The sequence below is a fragment of the Gavialis gangeticus genome, unplaced genomic scaffold (assembly GCF_001723915.1).
Source record: "Gavialis gangeticus isolate Ggan-Ray unplaced genomic scaffold, GavGan_comp1, whole genome shotgun sequence".
Taxonomy (NCBI): Eukaryota; Metazoa; Chordata; order Crocodylia; family Gavialidae; genus Gavialis; species Gavialis gangeticus.
Genome location: NW_017729012.1, coordinates 11305007 through 11321346, shown reverse-complemented (window position 1 = coordinate 11321346; position 16340 = coordinate 11305007). Strand labels below are relative to the sequence as shown.

Sequence of the window (16340 nt, the reverse complement as noted above, 5' to 3'; positions counted from 1 at the left end):
CGGGGCCGGGGCCGGGGCCTGCCGGGGCCGTGCTGCCCCGCACTGGGCCCCGCGCCTCAACCCAGCGTCTGCCCCGACTGATCACACGCACACGCACACGCACACGCACACGCGGCACCTCCCTGCTCCGGCACAAGGGCCTGGGCAGGGCTGGTCCAGGCACGGGGGCGGTGGACCCTGCCACCCTGGCTGCATGGCCGCGCTCTGGACAGCCTCTGCTCTGGGAGAAGCTGGGAGGCGCTGGCACCTCCAGGCTCCAGCTGTTCCCTGGGCAAGAGCCTGCTCAGCCCAGCCCTGTGCCCCCCTCCCTGCCCTCGCAGCATGAGCAGAGCAGCTGGAAGGTGGAGGCAGCGGCTAGGGGCTAGGCCCAGGCAGAGTGCAGCATGGCCGCAGCCCGGCCCAGCCCCTGGCAGCAGCACCAGCCACCAGCCACCAGCCACCAGCCACCAGCAAGGAGGGCACGGGAAGGGGCACCAGCCTCCGTCTGCTCCGCTGGTTCCTACTGCACCACACCAGGGCTCTGGCAGCCTTGCTCCCAGCCAGCCCAGCCTCAGCAGGGGAGCTCCCGCTGCTCTACCTGCCCCAGCTCAGAGCTGACCCCAGGGTCATTCCCCCTCTCTCCCCCGCAGCCATCTGGAGGGGTGCAGCATGGCGCAGCCACAGCTGGCACGCAACGGGGCTGGCTCCCAGCCAGCACCCAGCAGGCACTGCCCCTCACTCCCTCCCCGGCCCTCCTGCAGCCTCCCAGCTGCTGGCTGCGTTCCCAGCCTGCACGGAGCTGCCAGGCCTGAGCAGGGGCTGAGGGATGGTAGGGCTGGCAGAGGTGAATGTTTAACCATCGGCTCCGTTCAGGCAGCTCTGGGCAGGCTGGGGTCGGTTCTGGCCGGGAAAGGCTGCAGGGGAGGGGACAGCCAAGCACTGGAGCGCTGCAGACTTCACCGTGTAGAGAGCTGGGGACGGAGCCATGTCCGAGCCGGAGCAGGGCCAGGAGCCGGGGCTGGGCACAGGGGCCAGGCCACAACAGCCAGCCCAGCAGGCCCGGTAAGGAAGAGTCCCAGGCAGGGGAGGCCCCTGCGGGCATGGAGGCATGGCTGGGAGGGTTGCTCATGCCCAGGGGAGGCAGAGGGCTGCACAGTTGGCTGGGCCTCCACCCCAAGTGCGCTGGGCCCATCCCCTCCACCAGGAAGAGTCAGCAGTCCCGTGCCCAGGCCGGGGAGTGCTAGGGCTGCAGTGGGGGAGGTGCAGGGTGCTGGGGCGTCGGGGCTGTGTCTTGGAGCTGTCCCTGCCCTGGCACCAGTGCAAGGCATCTGCATCCATCCGTGCTGTCTGCTTTTCCCGAGGCGCCCTGATGAGGAGCTGGCAGAGCCCACCCAGGGGCAGGCAACGCGCCTCTGTGTGGTGGTCAGGTACGCAGAAGGCAGAAGGGCCAGGGCGCCTGCAGCCAGCTCCGAGTGTGGGCAGGCCCGGGTCCCTGTGGCCACAGGTGGGGCAGACGCCGGACTTGGAATGGGGCTCCACAGGAGTGGGGGCTGTGTGAGGGGCAGGGGCTGGGGCCGAGCCAGCACCTGGGGTGACTGTGGCCATTCCCCTGGGCAGGGTGCGGCCGCTGAGCCGCGCAGAGCGCGGCAGAGGGGACCGGCAGGCGGTGCGCTGCCCCGGCGATAACACCGTCTCGGTGAGTGCCTCCCCCCTGCGGCGCAGAGCCTGCAGGCAGAGCTGCCCCTGAGCCCAGGCCTCTCTCCCACTGCCAGGTGCATGAGGCAGGGCAGGAGGCTGCATTTGGATTCGGTGCAGTGTTCGACGCCAGTGCGGACCAGGCCACGGTGTTTGAGGGCAGCGGGGTGAAGCGGCTCGTCGAGCTGGCGGTGGATGGGTAAGAGCCCAGCGCCCACCTTTGGGGTCTCCCCCCCACCAGCTGTGGGCTAGGGCCCCTGCCTGGGCACCCTGTGCTACCCTGCACGTGCACGGACCCCTGCCTGCCCCCGACCTCTCCCCCAGCCATGCACGCATCTGCCAGGGCCTCCTCACCCCCTCCAATGGCTCCAGCAGCTTCTGGACTGCGCTGGCAGGCACCCTCTCCCCACACCCGGCAGCACCTGCCCACTCCCAGGGATGACACAATGATGCTGTGGCAAAATCCCGGCCAGATCCAGCCCTGCTGACCTGTGCTCTGGAAGGTGCAGCTTCAGGCTGCTGCAGGACCCCCAGGGGCTGAGCCGCCTTTGCCCCGCTCCCCAGGTTCTCCTGCACCGTCTTTGCCTTTGGGCAGACAGGCTCGGGGAAGACCTACACACTGACAGGGCCCCCGGCTCAGGTGAGCACAGCCCCCGCCTGCCGCCACCCGCACGGTGAGGTCCCACCGTGCCCAGATCCGGGGCAGGAGCGCTGGGCTGTGCTCCCACAGCAGGCACCCCGCGGCTCTCCCCTGCAGGGCGAGGGCCAGGTGGTGCCCAGCCTCCGGGGTCTGATGCAGCGCTCCTTCGCCTGGCTCCTGGAGCAGAGCCAGTGCCGCAGGCCTGATGTTGCCCTCAGTGCGTCCTACGTGGAGATCTACAATGAGCAGGTAGGAGCCCGCCCTGCCGCATCCCCACTGCCAGCCCAGACCCCTACATCCCAGCCACATCCCCCCACCCCACATCCTCCCTGCCCCAGGTGAGGGACCTGCTGAGCCCAGGACCCCCCTGCCCTCTGCCCTTGCGCTGGAGCAAAGCAGGGGGCTTCTACATTGAGGGGCTGCTCAGCACGGAGATCGAGGGCCTGGAGACCATCATGGACCTGCTGCAGGAAGGTACCGGGGGCGGTCTGGGCTGGGCAGGGCCCAGCGGCACTGAGTGTGGCCTGCAGGGAGGCGTCGGGTTCGCGAGTGGCCAGCCTGAGCCCAGAAGGGGCTGTGGCCGGGGCTGGTGGTTGTAGGCTCCTGCCCATCGGTGAGGGCAGGCTGGGGTGGGCAGCTCAGCCCCCAGCAGCCCCTGCCCCCCCGGGGCCTCCCATTGCAGGCATGCAGCGGCGGCAAAGCTCCGCACACGCACTGAACGGGCACTCGAGCCGCAGCCACGCACTGCTGACCGTGCAGCTGCATGCCCGCGGTGAGGCGGTAAGTGGGCACGTCTCAGGGGTGCAGCAAAGGGGGCACGTAGAGGGGCACCATGGAGGGACGCATAGGAATATCCATTTGCCCATGCTCAGGGGGGAGTACGGCAGGCCCCAAGACCCCCTGGCACAGGGCTCCTCAGGCTGCCAGGGAGCCAACCTCCTTCCACGCCTGCAGACAAGCCCAGGGACCAGCTCCTGCCTCGGCCGGTGGGGCGCGCTGCGCTTCGTGGACCTGGCCGGCAGCGAGAGGGTGAAGGACACCGGTTCAGTGGGGCAGCTGGCCCGGGAAGCCAACAGCATCAACCGCAGCCTCCTGGCCCTGGGTAAGGCCCCGAGCCTCGTCCGGGAGCACAGGGGCAGGGAACAGCTGGGGCACGTAACGGGCTGACGGGCTGGCCCTCCCTGCAGGGCACTGCATCGCACGGCTGGCGGAGGGCCAGAGGCGCCGTGCCCACGTCCCCTACCGCGACAGCAAGCTCACCCAGCTGCTGGCCGATGCCCTGGGCGGTGCCGGGGTCACACTTATGGTAGGAGCCCATCTGCGCCTGGGGTCACAGGCCTGGTGACCCCACTGCTTTCCCCAACCTCACTGCCACAAGCCTGTACCTCCTTCCTCGCCGGTAGGTCGCCTGCGTCTCCCCATCCTCACGGTGCCTGCCAGAGACGCTGAGCACGCTGCGCTACGCCAGCAGGGCCCTCCGGGTCCCCAGCCGGCCGGTGGCAACACGGGTAAGGCTGGCACTGTGCCCAGGGTGGGAGGTGCCGCTGGCCGGAAGACGCTCTCCTCTCACCCACATACCTGTGGCTTCCCAGGTCTCCCGGGAGAGGCGACTGCGGAGCTTGGAGCAGGAGATCCAGGCCTTGAGGGAAGAAAACCTCACCCTGCGCCGGCAGCTGCAGATGCCCAGGACACTGGGCAGGCCCCCTGGCACCCTCACCGCTCCCCTGAGTGCGCATGGCTGGGGCAGGGGCACCTGGGGCTCAGGGCCCTGGCACTGGGGCACCTCAGGCTGTGGGCTGGCCCAGGGCCCTGGCCATGGCGCTGACACCCACCTGCCTGTGTTCCTTGCAGATGGGCCCACCGGCACAGGCAGCACTCCCAGGCCAAGCGGGGTCCCACAGGGGCCACCTGGCATGGGCTGGCACAGCCTCCTACAAGACCTCCTGGTGGGGAATGAGGAGCTCAGGTACTTGCCAGTGCCATCACCTAGTCTGGGACAGCGCCTTCTTGCATGGGTGGAGACTGGCTGGCCCCACAAGCTGCAGGGTGCTTGCTACTCTGCCCACATGGCCAAAGAGGGAGATTGGTCATCCAGGACCTCACCAGGGGATGGCACTGGAGCTGGGGAGCTGCCAGGGCAGGGAGGGGACACTGGGGGAAGATGCAAACCCCCACCCCACGGTGCCCGTGGACTGCTGGCAGGTGCTGATATGCCATTGCTGCACTCCCTGGGCAGAGGGTCTGCCTTCCCCCAGCATCCCCATCCCTGCCGGGGTCTGGGTGGGACTGGGCTGCCCACTTACCCTGCTTGTTTCCAGGCACCTTGCACTGCTCCGTGGCCGCCACTGCTGTGTCCTGGCCCCACGCTCCCAGGAGGATGCCCACATCTCCTGCCCTGGCCTCATGCCCTGTACCCTGCCCAGCCATGTGAGTCTCTCCTGATGAGGTGGAGGCCTGATGGCCCCACAACTGCTCCCCACTGCAGCCCTCAGCTCAACAAACGCCCCGCCCGGGGCAGCCGGCCCCCCAGGCAGTGCGCCAGGACTCCCTAGAGGATGCCATTCGTGGCTGCACCAGGGCGGTCCAAGCTGAGAGCTGTCCCCGCTGCCAGCTGCAGCTGCCCGGGGGGGCGGTAGGGCCCAGCATGGCCAGCTCAGCACCAAGGCCAGGCAACAGAGGGGCTGCAGCTTCGCCTCGTGCACAGTCCTGCCCTGTCCTCACACATGCTGACGCCCCTGGCACACCCCCAGGGACTTGCGCCTCGGCAGGGACTGAGACCCCATCCCCACCCTTTTACTCTGTGCTTGCCCCTGCAGCCCCCAGCACTGGGCAGGGCCCTGCCAGAGCTCCCTGGTGCAGCCCCTTCCCCGCCCCGGAGCAGGCAGGGCGGCGTGGCAGACTCAGCACCCGGCTTGTCCTTGCAGCCGCTGGTGGAGCTGCCGGTGCTGGAGGGGCTCACTCCTGCAAGCGGGGCCCAGGGCCGGCAGCCCAGCCCCTGGAAGAACCGCGCTTCGCCCTGGCCCCGGCAGCACCCCACGGACCCCCAGCCACGCTGGCGGAGGAGGCAAGTGCCCGACAGCTGCAGCATGGGGAAGCTGGGGGGGAGTCCATATGGCATGGGCATGGCTACTGGGGGCATTTGCAACAGGGGCAACAGGGACACGTGCCCTCATTGAGGGTGCCCAGAGCTTGACATGTGTGGAGGTGGCCGAGGGAAGGCAGGGCAGAGACAGGGCTTGAGATCATGGGAGGCTGAGTATGGCCTCGCTGAGCATCCCAGGGCCTGAGCTGGCCACTAACCCCAAGCTTGCCGTCCCACCCTGGCAGGAGCCCAGGCAGAGGCAGGAGCACCGCCGACCAGCACCCACCGAAGCAGCCTCAGGGCACCACACTTCCAGCCCCGCCGCAGGGGCAGGTTGTGCCCTCAGCGCCCCCCTGGCCCGAGGAGCCAGGGCAGGAAGGTGAGCAGGAGGCTGCGGTGGGCTTCATCCGCACAGGAAGGTGCTGGGTGCTTCCCACGAGGTCTTCACTCATGAGCAAGGGAGGTGGCTGCAGCCTTGGAGGCAAGCCCTGGTGGGGCCTTTAAGTGGCAACTCCTTGGCAATGGGGCTCCCAGACTCCTACGTGACTTCGGGTCACATCCCTTTGCCCAGGCACAAGTTCAAGTTCCTGGCAGGTCCCAGGAGCTGGGGCTGGGGCTGGGGCCAGGTGCACGACGCTGACCCTTGTCTCCTGGCCACAGCAGATGCTGCCCCAGGGCTGGAAGAGGCACTGGCCTTGCTGCCAGAGTGGACGCAGTACTGCAGCCTGCTGGGCCCCAGCTCTGCTGGCCAGGATGCCAGCCAGAGGCCTTGAGCACTGGCTGGACGTGATGACTGGCGCCCAACAGTGCACACAGACTCCTGCTCCCTCTGCAGAGCGCCTGCGTCCAGGCTGGCCTGTCATCACACTGGACTGAGGGCCACGGGCCCTGCTGGTGCCAGGGGAGCGCTCACGGCTCCGGGCATGGCCAAGCAACCTGCAGCCCCCAGTGGAGATGGATGGACAGACGGACTCAGCTGCAGCACTGCCTCAACTCACTGTTTATTTGGCTCCAGCAGAAGCTGGGGCGGCACCAAGGGGGTGGCAGGTCCCCCTCAGGTGCGCTTCAGTTCCAGCTGGGGGCAGCCCAGCCAGTACTGGGCGATGGGCCGCGGGTAGCGAGGGCGCACCCAGTCCACACGCATGGTCTTCAGGTTGACTCGGTAGTACTTGTCTGAGAAAGGGACGGAGCCCACGTCACAGGGCTGCACAGGCCTGCAGTGCTTCAGATGCCCCTCTCCCAGCTGGGAGCCAGCCCAGCTCACAGTGCTGGCCACACCAAGCCCAGGCTGGCCTCTCCCCGAGGGTCCCGAGCCCCCTGGACCCATCCCATCTGCACCACAGGCAGGGTCTGGGTGAGGCAGGGCCTCGTGCTGCTCCCTCCTGCCCACCCCCGTCAGCCCAGGGTCTGTGCAGGGCTGTGCAGAGCGGCGCAGCCTGGGGAAGGGGTTGCTAGGGCCCACCAGGCTCCAGGGAAGCCAGGCCTCGCTTGGGAGCCGCGCATCCCGGTACCCACCTCCCACGAAGAAGTAGACGCTCTGGACGGGCTGGCACCGGGTGCCCATGTACACCCAGTCACTGTCCAGTTCCCAGGACTCAGAGTCGTCCTGCAGCCAGGGCCAGAAGCGGCGGGAGGACCGGCCACGGGAGAAGGGCCAGTGCCGGTACTGCTTACGCTGCCGGCGCGACTTCCTCCTCCGCGACTTCCTGGGTGAGGGTGGGGCGACGTAGATCCTGCCCGTCACGGCGGCATCCACGCGGCTGGGCAACCCCCGCCAGTCCCTGCTGATGAGGCGGGGGCCCCTGCTCCTTTCTGCCGGCAGCAGAGGAGACGTGAAGACTGGAGGTGCCACGGCCAGCGCCTGGGCTGGGGACGGGGCTGCTGCACGGGGACTGGCCCTGGGGGGGGGGTGATGCCAAGAGCCCCCAGCGCTGTCCCCAGCAGGAATAAACAGCAAGCAGCAGCCACGACTCAGTGACACGTCCTACTGCACGGGGGCCAGGGAGGAAGCCGGGGCTGGAGAAGGACGGTGCCAATGGGGAACAGAGCGAGACAGCTGTGGTGCACTGGGGCCTCCACCCCACCCCACCCCAGCACCTGCTCCCCCCCCCGCACGGCCGCGGTCCTGGCCCTGGATGCAGACAGGGGCTCAGCTCACCCCCCCCAGGCCTCCCGGGCCCCCTGCACTTACTGCTGCTGAGGCCAAAGGGCATGTGGAAGATATCCTCCCAGTCGGTGCCCACCAGGAAGGCGAAGTGCCGAAACGCGGCCGACTGGGACTCCTGCTCCTCACACTCCTGCCAGGTCGGCTGCTGGGCGAATTCGTAGGACCAGTAATGCCTGCCTGGGAGCGAGAGACCACACGTGGTGCTTCAGGCCAGGCAGCGCCAGGTGGGGGAGGAAAGGGCCGGACCGGGGCCGGGGGCGTCTCACCCACCTTTGAAGAAGTAGATGCGTTCATTGTCGGCGTAGTTCTCCGCGGGGAGTGCGAAGGCCGCGTCCAGGTCATCAGGGATGCCCTCGAAGCCTTCTGAGATGTTGAGCGGGTAGCCGGGTTCCAGGGCACCGTCATCAAAGCGCCAGTACTGACTGCCCTGGGGGGCACAGTGGGCTCAGCCAGGGGCAGGATGCTGCCACACGTCTAGGTTCGCCCCTGGGGTCACTGAGCCTTGCCCTCTCTGCCCAGCCCCAGCTGGCTCACCCACACCCCTCCTGAGTAGGCACCAAAGCCCTGGCCCCTGCCCACTGCCCACCTTGAAGATGTAGGTCTTTCCCTGGCAGTTGATGCGGGTGAAGGCGGCGTCAATGGGCCCGTCCATCCCCCAGACATCCTGGATCAACTTAGGGTATCCGGGCATCACGCTGGTCTCATTCAGCTCATAGAAGTATTTACCTGGGAGGAGAAGGGGACAGGGGCTGTGGGGGAGCTCCTCTTGGGAGCCCCGTGCTCCTGGGGGATGCATCTGCCTCTACAGAGAATCTCTGCTGCCCCCAAGCCACCTCCCTACCCGCTACCTGGGGCAGGACCTGGCTGCCCTGCATGGGAGCCCCCGTGCGCACATCTCAGGTCTGCCCTGGGGCTGTCCATCCCCATGCCTGGGCTAGCAGGTGCTCTACAGTCTGTCCATGCAGGCTCGAGGCGGGGGCTAGCTGCAATGGCACTGCCACTGATGTGGACCCCCATCCCCTTGGAGCAGGGACACGGTTCTCCCGCCATGCCCGGCACCCATGCCAACCCCATACCTCGGAAGGCAAAGATGGAGCCATTTTTCAGGTCAGTGAATGCATCGAAGGTCTGCCCGCTGCACGCCTCCTCCTGCTCCTGCTCCTGCTCCTGCTCCTGCTCCTGCTCCTGGCCCTGCTCCTCCACCGTAGCCGGCAGTGCCTCGGTGGTCACACTCGGATTGGTGCTCAGCTCCCACTGCTGCGTAGGCTCTTCAGTCCACATCTTGCTCATGCTCAGGGCAGGGAAGGTCATGGCCACATCGGGGCTCCCTGCGCCCTGGTCCAAGGAGCCGTACAAGAAGTTGTAGTCATCCTCCGGGAAGGTGAACACGTCCCCGCGGGTCACTGCGGGAAGCACACATGGACCCTTGCTGCAGATGTCCCAGGGACTCCAGGAGCTTGGTCCATGGGCACCAGAGCAGCTGGACTGGTGCCCACAGCATGAGCTGACGCTCATGGGTCTCCAGCCAAAGCTGCTGCCTCCTGCATGGTGCAAGGGAGGACAGGGCCCTGCCCACACAGGAGCTCCCGGGGCATGGGGTGGCAGCAGGTACCTTTGGTTTTGCAGACAGTGTCATAGTCACTGCAGCAGCTCTGGTAGTACATGCACAGCGGGTCGCACTGGCATTTCAGACTGGAGTCGAAGCCAACGTCGCAGCGGCCCACACACGACACTGCACCAGAAGGGACCCGGCAGCAGGAATGACGTGGCTGGCACTGTCTGCGGGGCCGCGGGAGCCCTCTGTGCCCCTCCACCTCCACCCGCCCCAGGGGGGTGACTGCGGCAGGCCCTGCCCATGAATGGCCCCACAACACAGGGGGGTCCCCACCAGTGCCCCACCACACCGGTGATGACCCTGCCGACCTGCCCCCCAGCCCAGGGCTGCCCTCCCTTGGCCACTGTCCCAGGTCCCCAAGTCCATGGGCTCTGGCCCCAACCCTGGCTGCCCGCTGGGGCCAGGCGGTGCTTTCAGCTGGCCTGGTTGGAGGAGCGCAAAACCCACCTTCGGCGGCGAGTGCCGCGCCGAACAGGCCCAGCAGCACGGCTGGGAGCAGCAGCCCCATGGCGCACGAGGGCCTGAGAGCACTGCCTCTGACCTGGGCGGCTCGGACAGGCTGGTGCAGTAGGGGAGCCACCCCCTGCTGCGCCACCCCCTGTTTGCTTAGCCTGGAGAAGGCAAACAGAGAGAGGTCAGCGTGGCCACCGCAGCTGCCCAGCCAGCCCCCCGGCCTTGTGCAGGCAGCTCCAGGCTCTGGGGCCTGCAGGACCCTCTGGGGGCAGCTGTGAGTGGACCTCATGTGGTGCAGGCATGAAGCCTCCCCACCCCGGGGGCAGCCCCCCGCCAGAGCGGGACGGCCCCTCCATGCCCCAGCAACTCGAACCCTGTCTCAGGAGCTCTGCACAGCTGCCCGCTCAGCCCTGGCCCTGAGCTTTGCAGACACGATCTGGAGGCAACCCCGAAAGGGCCCAAGACCGGCAGGGCAGGCGTGAGCAGAGCCAGCAGCCGCGTCGCTCACACCCCAGGAGTTTGGGACTCATCTCGGGACTTACGAATGCTTGAAACTGGTGATGAGACACCCCCCAACCACCACCACCGCACCACGGTGGTCTGGGAGCCATGTGCAGCGGCTCCCCCCCCGCAAGGGTCAGCAGGGTGCCCCAGCGGGGTGGAGGTGCCATGGGGTCCCAGCCAAGCAGAGCGGGGCTCAGCCGCGGGGCACTTTCACTGCTCCCCCCAGTGCAGCAGGCAAACAAAGCGCTGTGTATCTTGTTCCCAGCCTGCCCCACTCCAGTTACTGGTTAACATGACCCCAGCACCTTCGCCCGGCTCCCGATAACCGGCTGCGGGTGTTTCATCACAGGACAAGGAGTGCGGGGATCTGAGGTTCACTTGGGCTCGGCCTGCCCATGTGCCCAAGGCCAGGCTGCATCCTCGCACCGAGGCCTTGGCCCCCCAGCACCCATGGCACCACGCACGCCCGCCTCCCAGGCCGTCCAGCTTCCCCTGGGGAGGCCTGAGGGGAGCTCCCAGCTCCCAGGGGCTGGGCCCGGGGGTCTGGGGACAGGTGGTGACAGGAGCGCTGGAGGCCATGGTGTGGGGCACGGGACAGGCCAGAGCTGGGGGCTGAGGGCGGTGCAGGCTCCCAGCGCTGCCAGAGCATCATCTGCCTGCCGGCCCTCCTCCTCTTAAGATGATGTTGCCATGGTGACAGGTCCTCCTTGGAGGGGCGGGGCCTGTGGAGGTGACATCACCCCCAGGGTGGGGGGGCAGCAGGAGGAGCTGGGCAGGCAGAAGCTGGGGGGTGCTGGGAGCTCGGAGGAGAGGAGCTGGCACGCGGCTGCTACCCAGCCCAGCTCCTGCCCCTGCTCCATCCCTCCCCCCTCTGCTGCGACGGGCCAAGGGCCGGGGCAAAGGCAGAGCAGCCCTGGCCAGCCTGTGCCCGTGCTCCTGGGAGGGGCCGTGCCCCGGCACAGGCCCGCCGGCGGGGCAGACCGGGGATGCTGCCGTAGGGGATGCCCATGGTTCTCACCCTCCTCGTCTCCGCCTATAAACTGTGCCAGTTCTTTGCCATGTCCTCCTCGGAGCAGCTGTGTGTGCCTCAGGACGCGAGCCCGGCAGGCTGGTGGGCCAGGCTGGGGGGCGCCCGGGAGGTGTCCCCCGGGGTGAGCACGGACGTCCGGGCGGCTCTGGACCGCATCCTGCCGGAGCTGCGCTTGGCCATCTCCTCCCTGAAGCAAGCAGCCGGCCCCGCGGAGCTGCGAGGGGCCATCGCCACCATCTTCCAGCTGGTGGAGGAGGCCTGGGTGATACCCACGGTGGGCAGGGATGTGGCCAAGGCGCTGTGCGATGTGATCCGTCTGGAGCGGGGCCTGGACCTGCTGCTGAGCCTGCTCCACAGTGCCGAGCCGGAGACCAAGTGCCACGCCGGGAAGCTCCTGGAGCAGATCCTGGTGGCGGAGAACAGGTGAGCGGGTGAAGGGCAGGGAGAGGGGCAGGAGCCGGGCAGTCGGTGGCCCAGGGTGGCCAGGCCTGATGGTGCCCGAGGAAACATCCTGCCTCGTGTTTTGGCCTGTGCCACGTGCTGACCAGTGCCCAGGCCTCAGCAGGGTGCCGGGGACCCCCCAGACTCTCATTGCACAGTGCACTCCGCAGGGTGCTGTGCGGTGCACAGTGCCAGGGCATCCTCTGTGCCCTGGTTCCCTGGTCCGGGCCTCATCCTGGCAGAGCCAAGCACCAAGCCCTGACTCCAGCAGCGGCCGCTGCACAGGAGAGGGCGCCCGAGAGCTTGCTGGCCGGCCCGGTGCACTTCCACCTCCCCGGCCCCAACCCCCGAGTCAGGGCGCCGAGCTGCCACCACCCTGTCCAGCAGCCATGCACGGCACAGCTGAGCCTGTCCAGGCTCCAGAGACAAGCAGGGAGGAGGCCAAGGCCAGGCAGATCCCTGCTCCGGAAGAGCGGGCTGGGCAGCGCAGGGCATGCGCAACGATACAGAGGGCTGCAGGCCCCTAGTGCCTTGCACCGAGCTCACACGACTTCCTGGGCCGGGGGCCGAGTTGGGGACACTGTCCACGAAGAGGAGACCCGGGCTTTGGGAGGGCCTTGGTTCCTGCACCGTTACTCTGCCAGCTGGCAGACCTTGCTGAGCCCTGGCGCCAGGAGGCAGGGAGGAGCTTGTCCCCTGCAGACACCAATGTGCTCAGCGTGGCAGCTGCAATGTCAGCTCTGCTGGCGCCTGCCTCCCCAGACGGTGACCCCAGCGCCCGTCCGTGCTCACGCCAGCCTCATGCCTGCCAGCAGCCTCCAGGCTGGGGCCATGCTCTCGCCCTGTCCTGGGAGGATGGCGCTGCCCCAGAAGGCTCCACGTGGATGTGGCCCTTCCCATGCCCAGACCTCCCGAATGGGTCCTGCCCTGTGATGCACCAGCTTCCCCGGGCTGCCCCGAAACGTGGCTGAGGCCGTCTCCCTGCCCCTGGCTGCATGGCATCCGATGCTGTCTGCCCAGGTCCTGCATGATCCGGGGGCAGGGCTTAGATGCGCTGCAAAGGACTCTGGACGCAGGCTCACAGGTCAGCACATCCTGCCAGCCCAGACTCAGCGCCCCGAGATGGGCGCTTCAGCCACGCTCAGCTCCCTCAACCCACCTCCTGCTATGCTGGGCCCTGTTTCCCTGGCACTGCCCACCCAAAGAGGGGCTCTGCTAGTGCTAGAGCCTGAGAGGCAGGGGCAGGAACAGGGAGCAGGACATGTCTCACACCCCTTCCCCAAATGGGCTGCAGACCCCCAGGGAGTCCCCAGGCAGGTGGGGGGCCCCAGGGGCATCGGCTGTCCAGAGCTGTCCCTGCTTTTCGCTGCCAGGCTGAGCTCAAGGCCAGCGTGAGCTGCACAGAGCTTCCCAGAAGGGCCTTGCCAGGAAAGCAGGCCTGGCATGTGTCTGTGCGACGGGGCAGGCATCTGCTGGCTGCAGGAGCTACCGTTCCCCTGGCCTGGCCCACGTCCCATGAGTGCTCTTTCCAGCAGCTCCCTTGAGCACTGGTGATAGACCCCTCCCTGCACTGCGGGGCAGGGGGATGCCCAGCCCAACATGCACCCTGGGCAGACCCAGTCCCCAGCCTCCAGCCCTGTGTGTCTGTAAGGCCCCTGGCTGCGGGCTGGGCTTGGACACAGGAGCCTGCAGTCCAGCCCCGCCAGCCCCTGAGCCAGCACCTCCACCTCCCCGGGCCCCTGCACCGAAACCCGCCCCCCTGGCAGCGGACTCCCACCGCAGCCCAGAGACAATGCGGCAGGGAAACGGGCTCAGGCGGGAGCTTCTTACCCATGAAATGCAGCAGCAGCAAGGCTGAGACCCCCTTTTCCCCTGGCTGTGTGGCCTGGCTCCTGGGGGGCACTCACGACAGGCCTCATCTCTCCTGCGTGTCTGTGTCCTGGGCTATGGGGGACTCTCCATGGCCTCTGTCCAGCCCTTTCTCCTGCTGGTGGCAGCCAGGCCACAGGGGCAGGTGCACGGGCCATGGAGCCGGCACCAGCTTCCTGATGCCGGATGAGCCAGGAGGCCCTGGTAGCACCCTCCCCTGCGCCTTCGCCCGATTTTGACCCGCTGCAATGTGCCGCGTCTCCCCCTGCCAGGGACCGGATTGCCCGGATTGGCCTGGGTGTGATCCTGAACCTGGCCAAAGAGCGAGACAGCCCGCAGCTGGCCCGCAGCGTCTCGGGCATCCTGGAGCACATGTTCAAGCATACTGAGGACACGTGCAGCCAGCTGATCTCAGATGGCGGCCTGGACGCCATCCTGTACTGGTGCCGTGGGACTGATCCGATTGTGCTGCGCCACTGCGCCATGGCCCTGGCCAACTGTGCCATGTACGGCGGGCAGGCCAACCAGCGGCTCATGGTGGAGAGGAAGGCGGCCGAGTGGCTCTTCCCGCTGGCCTTCTCCAAGGCGGATGAGCTGGTGCGCCTGCACGCCTGCCTGGCCATCGCCGTGCTGGCCACCAACAAAGAGATCGAGCGGGAGGTGGAGAGCTCGGGCACCCTAGCGCTGGTGGAGCCCTTCGTTGCCTCCCTGGACCCCGAGCAGTTTGCCCACGACCTGCTGGGCAGCAGCGACAACAGCCAGGGCCGTACGGCCAACGACCTGCAACGCCTGGTGCCACTGCTGGACAGCTCGCGGCTGGAGGCCCAGTGCATCGCCGCCTTCTACCTCTGCACCGAGGCCGCCATCAAGACCCGGCAGAAGACGACCCAGGTAGAGGCTGGGCTGGGAGAGCAGCGTGGCAGCAGGGCGGCCTCTGTAAGAGCAGGGCCTCCCCGCTCTGTCATGAGTGTGGGGTGCACGGAGCAACCCAGGGGTGCGGGCTGGGAGTGAGCACGGCTGTGACCCTCCCCCTTGGCCGCCCCCAGATTTTCAACGAGATTGGGGCTACCCAGAGTCTGAAGCGGCTTGTGTGCTACTCAACTGGCGGCACCGTCTCGGCACTGGCCAAGAAGGCACTGCGCACCATGGGCGAGGAGGTGCCGTGCCGGATCCTGCCCCTCGTCCCGAGCTGGAAGCCCCTCGAGGTGCAGACCTGGCTGCAGCAGATTGGCTTCAACCAGTACTGCCAGCGCTTTCTGGTAGGGTGCGGTCCACGGGGGACATGCACACACACACGTGCACACACGGTCTGACTTGCACCAGTTTATAATCTGCAGTCACTGCCACCCAGAGTGACAGAGCTACGCCTGACCCCAGCCATATGGCAGGGATGGTCTAGGAGAGGTAGCTGCTCTTGGCCACATGCCCTATAGCCCTGCTCAGGCATCAGGAGCGTGGGCCGTACCTCACCGAGAACCCCTGGAATCGTCCAACCGTCCCGTCAGCGTCCCCCGGAGCAGAGGGGCCTGCAGGGGCTGGCATGGGCTTGAGGGCTTCCCCCTCTCTGGATGGTAAAGACAATCCAGGGTGCCCACTCCCCTCCATGCACTGCCTGCCCCACATGCACCCTGTAACAGGCCCCAGCGATGGCGCTGAGCCCCCCGCTCTCGGCAGGATCACCAGGTGGACGGAGACCTGCTGCTTAAGCTGACGGAGATGGACCTGCAAGGGGACCTGGGGATGGCTTCCAGCATCACTCGCAAGAGGTAGGAGCCCAGGGCTCAGGCAGCTCGTGCTGCCGTGACCACGTGTCCAGGGCCCAGGGAGAGGCCTTGGACTCTCGTCTGCGAAGCAGCCAGCGGGGAGCCTGGGCTGGGAGAGGAGCCCTGACCCTCCCAGTGTCCCCCTCCTGGGAAGGGTCCCTGCCAGGACAGACTCTGCTTTCCAGGGGGATGCTGGCTCCAGGGAACGGGGGGAAGACAGCACTCAAGGGAAGGGGTGATGGGGCTGAGAGGAGGATCTTGGCATGCAGAGGAGCAGGTTGGGGGCCCAGTGCATACAAAGCTGCAGATTCACCCAGGTTTCTGCTTCTGCACGGCATCCTCTGCCCCTTGATGCCGCCACAGCCATCCAGCTGCCTGCGCATCCATCCGTCCACCTTCGTCTTCTCCAGGCACCTGGGCACCCTTTTCTCTGTCCAAATATGAGCCGTGTCCACACAGGAGCTACTGGTGCCCGCCTGACGCAGGGCCTCGGGCACTGCCCTCCTCTGTTGTGTTGCCAGATTTTTCCGGGAGCTCGTGGAGCTGAAGACGTATGCGAACTACTGCACCTGCGACCGCAGCAACCTGGCCGACTGGCTGGGCAATGTGGACCCCAAGTTCCGCCAGTACACGTACAACCTGGTGACCTGCGGCATCGACCGCAACTTCCTGCACCGCGTGACCGAGCAGCAGCTGCAGGAGGACTGCCATATCGACCTGGGCTTCCACCGCGTCCGCATCCTTTGTGCCGCCAGGGGTATGGGCCTGCCCGGGCAGGGCTGGTGGGGCACACGGGCATGGCCATTTGGGGGTCACTATTCACTCTCTGCTGATGTTTCCTCTTGCATCTAGAAATGCTTCACTCCCCCCTGCCCTGCAGCGGCTGCAAATCCACCTCCAACGGGCCTGATGTCTTTATCAGCTACCGGCGCAGCACAGGGTCGCAGCTAGCCAGGTGGGTGAGTGCTGAGCCCAGGTGAGTGGCCCCACACTGCCCCAGGCATGCTCCATGGACACGGGGAAGGAGCAGCATCTGGAGGGGGCAACGAGGGGGATTCAGCCCCATTCTGCCTCCCTGAATGCTGGTGGGTCTCTTCCCCTT

The 16340-nt window shown here is 67.3% G+C and overlaps 4 protein-coding genes across 10 annotated transcripts in view; 2 read left to right on the top strand and 2 right to left on the bottom strand.

Annotated features, from left to right (window-relative positions):
• Positions 1-966, bottom strand: part of SEBOX (SEBOX homeobox) — a 7759-nt gene extending 6793 nt beyond the window's left edge. The window contains 1 exon segment of the mRNA XM_019510982.1: positions 837-966. Within this exon segment, the coding sequence (XP_019366527.1) occupies positions 837-966 (130 nt within the window).
• Positions 900-6299, top strand: LOC109293382 (kinesin-like protein KIF12). 7 transcript variants are annotated; one of them, XM_019511275.1, is made up of 17 exons: positions 900-1041; positions 1341-1406; positions 1597-1675; positions 1752-1873; positions 2239-2314; positions 2432-2563; positions 2653-2788; positions 2997-3094; positions 3269-3416; positions 3502-3620; positions 3718-3822; positions 3907-4042; positions 4166-4280; positions 4633-4741; positions 5239-5378; positions 5642-5775; positions 6057-6299. In XM_019511275.1, the coding sequence occupies exons 1-17, from the start codon at positions 965-967 to the stop codon at positions 6167-6169; spliced, it is 1905 nt and encodes a 634-aa protein (XP_019366820.1). In that variant the 5' UTR covers positions 900-964; the 3' UTR covers positions 6170-6299. The 7 variants fall into 7 exon arrangements, with proteins under 7 accessions (XP_019366820.1, XP_019366819.1, XP_019366818.1 ...); XM_019511274.1 differs by having other exon boundaries at positions 5131-5378; positions 6060-6299; XM_019511273.1 differs by having other exon boundaries at positions 5131-5378.
• An 82-nt stretch (positions 6300-6381) lies between these two features.
• On the bottom strand, positions 6382-9738 carry VTN (vitronectin). The gene is made up of 8 exons (XM_019511277.1): positions 9626-9738; positions 9176-9295; positions 8640-8966; positions 8150-8289; positions 7834-7990; positions 7588-7740; positions 6912-7208; positions 6382-6569 (listed from the first exon to the last, which is right to left on the bottom strand). Exons 1-8 carry the CDS (start codon positions 9684-9686, stop codon positions 6451-6453), a joined length of 1374 nt encoding a protein of 457 aa, XP_019366822.1. The 5' UTR covers positions 9687-9738; the 3' UTR covers positions 6382-6450.
• Positions 9739-11000: 1262 nt separating this feature from the next.
• SARM1 (sterile alpha and TIR motif containing 1) overlaps positions 11001-16340 on the top strand; it is a 7397-nt gene continuing 2057 nt past the window's right edge. The window contains exons 1-6 of the mRNA XM_019511276.1: positions 11001-11588; positions 13748-14366; positions 14522-14734; positions 15150-15241; positions 15760-15995; positions 16091-16193. Coding sequence (XP_019366821.1) covers positions 11137-11588; positions 13748-14366; positions 14522-14734; positions 15150-15241; positions 15760-15995; positions 16091-16193 — 1715 coding nt within the window. The 5' untranslated portion in view covers positions 11001-11136. The remainder of the gene's footprint in view (positions 11589-13747; positions 14367-14521; positions 14735-15149; positions 15242-15759; positions 15996-16090; positions 16194-16340) is intronic.

Excerpts from the sequence above, each read along its gene's own strand:
- LOC109293382 (XM_019511269.1), top strand. The coding sequence starts at position 965 with ATGTCCGAGCCGGAGCAGGGCCAGGAGCCGGGGCTGGGCACAGGGGCC. Across the intron at positions 2,315-2,431 it reads TGACAGGGCCCCCGGCTCAG|GGCGAGGGCCAGGTGGTGCC; the intron begins GTGAGCACAGCC and ends TCTCCCCTGCAG. Across the intron at positions 4,742-5,130 it reads CCTGTACCCTGCCCAGCCAT|CCCCCAGCACTGGGCAGGGC; the intron begins GTGAGTCTCTCC and ends TTGCCCCTGCAG.
- VTN (XM_019511277.1), bottom strand. The coding sequence starts at position 9,686 with ATGGGGCTGCTGCTCCCAGCCGTGCTGCTGGGCCTGTTCGGCGCGGCA. Across the intron at positions 8,290-8,639 it reads CTCCATCTTTGCCTTCCGAG|GTAAATACTTCTATGAGCTG; the intron begins GTATGGGGTTGG and ends TTCTCCTCCCAG. Across the intron at positions 6,570-6,911 it reads CGTCTACTTCTTCGTGGGAG|ACAAGTACTACCGAGTCAAC; the intron begins GTGGGTACCGGG and ends TCCCTTTCTCAG.